Consider the following 8,188-nt stretch of genomic DNA (forward strand, 5'->3'; position numbering starts at 1 on the left):
ATAACAAAATATATGAAGGAAAGTTTCATTTCAACATTAAATTGAATCACTGTTTTCTGCAATGTAAATGCATGATATTACAGTTTCAACTAAAATATAATTTTTTTATGGGAAATATGATGGTACTTATTGTAAAATTCATGATTAGTGACATATTAATTATGCAAATAAGCAATTAGCATATTCACTTAAATACCAAAACAGTAGGCTCCATCTTCATATTACCATCTTAAATTCTCCCAAGTTAAAAAATCATTCGGACTTACAAAAATTTAAGTTTATTGTGGTAACAATCAATTTACCCAGCGACAATGACAATGAAGACAAAGACGATGCCGGCAACATGAAGAAGAACATTGCTAAAATTAATTATTAACAACCAGAAACAATATATGATAACATTTTTCAGGGGCGGATCCATAATTTTTCAAATGTGGGGGGAGGGGCACAACAGTTGTCTAAGAATAGGTCAGTTGCACTGAAGTGATTTGCGTTGAAAATTTTAAAATTTAGTGGCAAAACGGTGGTGGGGTGGGGGGGTGGCACACATGCCTTTCCGTGCCTCCCTTCTGGATCCGTCCCTGTTGGCATTGGGAATAGAAACAGCAATAATTCACATAGTACTATAGATCAAAGAATAGTACATTCTTTTGCAGATTTTAAACCAAAGCAATGGATGTGCATATATGATAATTCAGTATATCTATACTTGTTTTCTTTGTTATTTCAATATCAATCTTATTGTAATGTATGAATAGCCAGAGAAAAATCCAACCATAAATTTGCATGACAACATTATCAAGTCACACTGGATTACACACTATGAATTGGTTATCCTATACCAGGTCACATTTACAATCAGCAAAGACACCAACTGTTGTTCTGTTGTACAAGTACACATACCTCACAGCAAGGAAACATAAGGTAATTACTTCATTTAAAGTTTTTAAATAGTTATAATAAAGCATAATAACTGAAGCTAATTATTAGCAACATTTAAAACAACTAAAATGGGCAAAAATGTTCACAGTATGGTATAGTATTATTGAATGTAGGTAAAACTGGCCATGGTAAAAATGGTCCAGGAAAAAATGGAGCCAGTAAAAATGGCCAAGTAAAAATGGCCCCAAATGACAAGTAGGTAAAAATGGCCCCAATTAAAAAAATCAGTAAGAGAAATGATATTTTTTTTTTAAATCTTCAAATATTTATATACTGTAATAAGCAAGAATTGAATCAATAACAAATACAGTTACACAACAGATGCAAATTGTACTTACTTTCTCACAAACTTAGCAATAAATGTTCCTGCTTAAAGTTAATATTTGTTAATCAAATATTGTTTTTAAAGTAAACTGAACAATTAGGAATACATTTATTTAAGCAACTTATTTAATTGTATACTTGGTTTTTACTCCCCGCCAACTAACTTTTAGTGCCTAAAACTATACTAAATAATGTAAACTGAGATACTATATATATAATTATGTAAATATGGCAATTATGCTAAGAATTAAAATGGCGAAAATACTTGCAAATACACCACAAACCTCCAAACACACTGCGAACCCCATCCAAACCTTTTAATTACAATTGTAGAACTCTCTTTTCTAAAAAAAAAAAATAAATAAATAAAAATAAATAAATAATTTGATATTCATTGTTTGCGGGGTTTACCAATACCCGAATTAAATTTCTGGAAAATTGTGATTCCACTTCCATGAAATTGGCCACAAATAAAATATTTTAGTATTAATAAATGCATGATTTATGTTGATTTATTGATTATGTTGCTATTTTTTAACATTTAAATGGAAAAAAAATAAAAAGTGTTATTCATGGCTTTTTTTTTATCTTTTAATATTTTATCATTGAATATGTAATTCCTGCAAAAAGTGAAATGTAAATGGCAATTTATTTGATGTTAGAGTCCTTTTAAAAACTAAATTATTTCAGTTAAAAAAGAATGCATGTAATGATTTTTAAAAAATCAGTTTTAATCCAGAATTTTATTATTGGGGCCATTTTTACCTACCTGTCATTTGGGGCCATTTTTCCGGGGCCATTTTTTTCCAGGGCCATTCTTACCGTACACCGTATTATCATTAACCAGAGAGTACTTCCATCTAACAATATCTATAAAAGGCTGAGTGGCACTAAAATTTTTTTTTAGGACATGTTTATTTCATGTTAAAATTAAAAGTGCAAAATACTTCTATAATCATTAAAAAAAGTGCTTTTGTTTGTGTTTTAAAAACATTTACTAAAAACTTAGTGATTGAAATGTAACAATTATGTTGTTATGTATCAACAAAACCTGTATTGGTCAGAGTGGTAGATCAAGGAACACGTGAGGACGGAGGCCCAGCAGACCGCCCCACGAGAGTGCATAGGCGTTACCTGATCGAGGCTCCAGTCGGCCCCTTAGTTTGGACCCATGCCATCGGACATGTCGGGGCCCCTTGTCTCCAAATTTTATGAAGCCACCGCTGCATATGCCACCTGTATGTTTATCAGTGTCTTACTGACGATAACAACTTGCTGGTCAAGTCAACAGATAGTTTTTAATGTTTAATTCACAGGATTAATTCAGGATGGCTACCAGTGAGCTGAGTCAGTTTTTGGAAAATGTTGATGAGAAGGTCCTAGAGTGCACCATATGCTTCAAGAGACTTCAAAATCCTAAATCTCTCAACTGCCTTCATACATTCTGTTTAGCATGTCTGGAAGACTGGGTTAAGGAGAAGGGTAAGCTAACATGCCCAACATGTTCAAAATCATGTTGCATTCCAAAGGGCGGGCTTCAGAAGCTTCCACCAAATACTATTTTGAATAACTTATTAGAAACTATTGACCAATTTTCAAAAACAAGTCAGATGAAATGTATTTGTAAAGGACAGGCAAAATACTACTGCCAGGAATGCAGACATTACTTGTGCTCTACTTGTAGTGATCATCACAAAATATTGCCGATGTCTGAAAAACACAAGCTACATTCAGTGGAGGATGTGCGATCAATGACGCCTTTACAGATTGCATCATTGCATCCTCCGCTATGTTCACATCACAACAAGACTTTAGAATTTTTCTGCAGCATATGCAATATTCCAATATGCATGCATTGTACAATTACTGACCACAATGCATGGGAAGGAAATCACAAACCAATCAGCATTTCTAAAGCATTTCAAACATTTAAAGAAACTTCAGCAACATTGGAGAAAGCAGCCAGTGACTGCAAAAACAAATTACAAGATGGCCTCAAAGCAGTTATTCAGAATGTTACAGAACTACAACAAAGCAAAGATACAAGTTTAAAAGATATTGACAATCATGTACAAGTATTGGTCAAGATAATCAAACAGAATGCAGACAAAATTAAAAATAAAGTAGAATCAATCTACAAAAAGAAAAAAAAGGTGTTGGATATACAAATGGATAAATTGAAAACGACAATATCTGATATAAATACAAAACTGAGTTTTCTTAATCATTTGTTGAAATGTGATGAAGCAACAGCAATGCAATCAAGTGAAAGATTAAGTACAGCAATGAAGGACATAATTAATGAATTGCCAAAAACACGGCCAAATGATAATGGAAAAATTAAATTTGTTATCAATGAAAATCAGTTTCATTCATTGAAAAAATGTGATATAGGGTATGTATCACATTCAGCAGCAGAGTATTTAACATTAAAGGGAGCCAATTATGTGACCCAAGGTCAGACAATTATTGTCAAAGTAATCAAAACCAATGAATGTGAAATTCATGCAAATCAACTGAAGGCAACATGGACACAGCCTACAGGAAAAGCCAACGTCACTCAAGTTCAAGAAGATGACAATGGAGATTATTTTGTGACAAGAAAATGCACAAGTTTAGGAGTCTGTAAACTTGATGTAAGTGCCGATGGGGAGCCAATTAAGCAGTCACCAATGATTATCAAAGTAGAGAAGGAAGGATTAGTAAACACTATTCATATAAACAAAGATTATGTTACAGATATAGTTAAGTGTGGAGATGATTGCTTGATTTTTTCATGTCACACAAATGAAATGCTCAAATACAAGCAATCAGGAGAATATATTTGTACAATTATGCTACCACAAGTTGTGAGAGTTAACAAAATGTACACAATGAAAAATGGTAACATAGCTTTTAGTGATTCAAATAGTGGTGACATCAAAGTGTGCAATATGAATGGTCAGGTGATCAAATCAACTGGTCAGATAGTAATTATGAATACAGAAGCTGGTATCCATGTGGATGAGGCATCAAATGTTGTGTATGTAGTAGATGTTAATAATGGATGTGTGGTTAAGTTTGACATTGATAGTGGCCAAAAGATAGGATGGATAGGGTCAGATGGTAACCGACAATATCGAACTCCTAGCGGAATTCGTAGCGGAATTCGTAGAGTCACTGATGTCACTGATGTCGCTGATGTCACTCTTACAAATCAGGGACTTATTCTCATACTGGAGAAGTACAACAAGAGATTATTGTTATTTAATAATGAGGGAAGTTTCATAAAAATCCTTGTTGGGGGTTATAAGAATGACAGGTTGGCAAATCCGTGTGAAGTAGTAGTTGATGAGGATGACAACATCATTATAGCAAGTAACTACAGACTACAGCTATTCAGTAGTGATGGAAAATTCATTAAAAGAATTGATAAAGAAGAAGATGGAATCAACTATCTTTGTGGATTAACCATCATTTCATATCATCCACGTAGAGTTGCCATAGCAAATAATGGTAACAGAAGTATCAACATATTCAATTATTAAATATATTGATATTCTGCTGCCCACATTCTTGTGGTATTATGTTTGTATCAAGTTAAAAAATTGGCATATACTAAAAGAATGAATATAGTTTTTTTATTACATAAATACTCTAAAGTTGATCAAGTTTTCAGGATGGTATTCAAATTACTGTAGTTGTATAAAATAGTTATTATTATCAATTTATTTATGTATTTGACCACGGACATTATGGCACCTATGTTCCTATAGCTATACAATATACAATATATACAATATACAATATACAATATACTTTATTCACAACTAAAAACAGTTGAATTGCACATACATAAGAAATTTAAAAATTGCCTTAAAAGTTAAAAACATCAAAATGGAGACGGTAAACAAAATCACACACATTATCAAAGTAATAACAATAATTATAATATTATGATTATTATTATTATTATTATTATTATTATTACTGTAAGTTTCAGTACTAGGATAAGAATGTATTTGCTAATGTTGGACTTGTAGTTGCTCTTAATTAGTGAATATAATCTGTTTTACATTATTTGAACCCATGACCCTTAGATAGGAATGAGAACAAGCATCTTCTTAACCATCAGCAACAGTGCCACCATGGTTGTTAAACAGTCAAAATATGCTGATGTTACAGGACACTGAACAGTAAACTTTTACCAGCAGTAGCAGTAATTTTAGGAATAATAATAATAATAATAATAATAATTATTATTATTATTATTATATTATTATTATGTTGATGTAACCAAGGAGGTATAAAATACCTCCTTGATGTAACATTGTACCAACTGCCCTTTCGAAAATGTGCACTTGAGTGACTGCTAAAGTGTGGTTACTGATTTATACTTTGCACCTTATTTATATAAAGTAATGTGCAACACAGAATTTAGTGTTTATTAGTGACTATTAGTGAGTTTAATATAATCAAAAGAAAATAATTGTATTTTAAGCAATTTTTAAAATAAATTTTTTTCTTGCATCAGCTAACAGCAAGTAACTAACCAATTACAGGGTGTAATATTTTAAATTATACAATGCCTGTATACTGTATATTCTATTAATTTGATTGGTTGATAACAGGACACATGAGATTGGATGACTATCCCATGCTTATTTGAGTACTAGTCAACGATCATTGAGTAGTACTTTTTCATCTCAAAGATGACAAAATCTCAAATGCAACGCGACGCGAGCGAGAGAAAAATAGCCTAGTGTAGTTACAACCTGCGCATCAACAAGAAGTTAATCATTCGGTAGCCCACTCCGCCGATAAAATGGCAGGTCCATTTGATACTGGGTCATTTGTACTTTTGAGCAAAGGTTTTGAGGAATTACTGAATGCGGTGATGCCGAATCAACAAAAAAAAGCAATAAAGTAATTGTAACTCACAAAAACCATGTGAGCAATTGATGAAGATTTTTCTATCGTTAGATACAGCAGCCTAGGCTAGGCCTACACCTGAGGGCCTACAGGACAAAGGTATTTATTGATATAATGGAAAGAGATACAGAGGTGTTGTATAAAACAAATACTGAATGTTTCTCATTCGTACAATGGGGTAGAATATTTAATTCGGTGAAAGATTGCATGTTCTATTCAACTCGGCTATGCCTTGTTGAATGGAACATCCAATCTTTCATCTCGTGAAATATTCTACTCCATTGCACGAATAAACAATCATTATTTGTATAAATTCATATCTTAAACTAGTTTCTAATTGATATTTAATGTGTTGTTTTGCATTTTTTGCATGGCTTTAACTTTAATATTATATAATGAATTTGAAAATAGTAATGTACCTTATTTAGGCTAAACATGAATAACAGGTAGTTAATTTTAATGGTGGATGAAATGTATACTAAACAGTTTGTAGAACCCAGCAAAGCAGTAAGTTACTGTAAAACATGTTAAAGTTGAATTATAATAATTGAGTGTACAAAGTCTGTATATCTAGAAATAAGTGAATATCTATGAGATGATAATTCAATATCTATACAGGCCTACAGTCACACAGATTAAAATGAAACATAACCATAGGGAAGCAGTGGTGGTGCCCTTGTCTGCTAAGCCAAGCCTCCCTGATTAACACAGTTGGATGATGTCACAACATTTCTGGCACTTATGAGTGGGAACCTTTACTTTAAGCATGTTGGTGTAGCGCAACAGAATCTATGGTCCCAGTTTGAAGGGTTGAGTGTATTCCCTTTCCGATTGTTTAGAAACTTATGCACTTGCAGGACTATTAGCAATATCAGTCATATTAATCTGTCATAAAACAATTCCACATTCGGTTTAAGTTATTTTATGCTAAAACCAAGGGCTGTGACCGTATAGAATAAACAAATTACTTCATGTTTTTTTGCTACAGTAGTATATTTTACATAGAATAAATATTCATATTCTAAACCCTATTGATTGCACATCCATGTGTCTGACTGTCTGAATAAATTAAAACAAAAAAACAAAAACAGTGTGTAGTATACATCTTGTAATTTAAGTCTATTTAAGGCTGCCTATAGCATCCCAGGTACAAATTACAGCTGAAGTTGGTGTACATGTACTGATCCCCAAGAGATCCATTACATGTATTCGTTTCTCCTAATCAAATCAACTATGCTAGAGACTTTTGATAAACTTTTAAATTATAGTAGAAAATAGTACTGAAACAAATTCCATGAAAGTTTGAAATGAAAAGTTCTATTAAAACTATAATAGCAAATTATTATCATTAAATTATATAACTATTACAGTACTGTATTTGAATAATGTTATAAGTATTTATTGTCAAGTTAATATGCTATTATCTTACAAATATTTTTAACTGATATCAATAACAATAGTATTTATTTGGAATTCCAAGATACAGTGTACTGTATATATCTTTAAATTATTTTAGAAGCTATAGATCGTTTACTTTTTCTTTTTTATCATGTACCACTGGACAGAAATTTCATAATACTCAGAATTTTGGGTCAATAAGATCAAATCCAAAAGTTAGGCCTATTTTCTCCATGACTAAATATATTTATGCTGTAATGTAAATGTAAATTATACTGAAAGTTCTTTATTGAGTGTATTATAATGAGTTATAATTGTATATTCTTTCTGTGGAGCTTCAATTTCTTTTTACAAATTTTGTAATCTTGTTTTTTGTCTCAATGTTTCTACTTTGCCTATTAGATAAATATAACTTCATGCTCAAGTGTTTGTTGAACATATAAGTTCTTTATTGACTTTACTAGTGTGTACTTCCGGACAAAAAAACGTTCTGCACAGGGATCCTGCAGGATTTTGTGGCCAGGAATCCTGCAGGACTCACTGCAGGATTGGCGAAGGACTTTTTTGTATGGCTCTTTCTCTGATGTATCACAAAAAGTAAGGCTATAACTTT

General features: G+C 31.9%; 1 protein-coding gene across 1 annotated transcript; it reads left to right on the forward strand.

Annotated features, from left to right (window-relative positions):
• Positions 1 to 597: 597 nt before the first annotated feature.
• Positions 598 to 7,834, forward strand: LOC117107023 (tripartite motif-containing protein 45-like). Its single transcript, XM_033248540.1, has 2 exons — positions 598 to 924; positions 2,583 to 7,834. The coding sequence occupies exon 2, from the start codon at positions 2,595 to 2,597 to the stop codon at positions 4,791 to 4,793; it is 2,199 nt and encodes a 732-aa protein (XP_033104431.1). The 5' UTR covers positions 598 to 924; positions 2,583 to 2,594; the 3' UTR covers positions 4,794 to 7,834.
• The last annotated feature ends 354 nt before the right edge of the window (positions 7,835 to 8,188 follow it).

The sequence above is a fragment of the Anneissia japonica genome, unplaced genomic scaffold (genome assembly GCF_011630105.1).
Source record: "Anneissia japonica isolate Jap-2015-1 unplaced genomic scaffold, ASM1163010v1 scaffold9291_len582782_cov165, whole genome shotgun sequence".
NCBI lineage: Eukaryota > Metazoa > Echinodermata > Crinoidea > Comatulida > Comatulidae > Anneissia > Anneissia japonica.

Coding starts and splice junctions, on each gene's coding strand:
- LOC117107023 (XM_033248540.1), top strand. CDS start 2,595: ATGGCTACCAGTGAGCTGAGTCAGTTTTTGGAAAATGTTGATGAGAAG.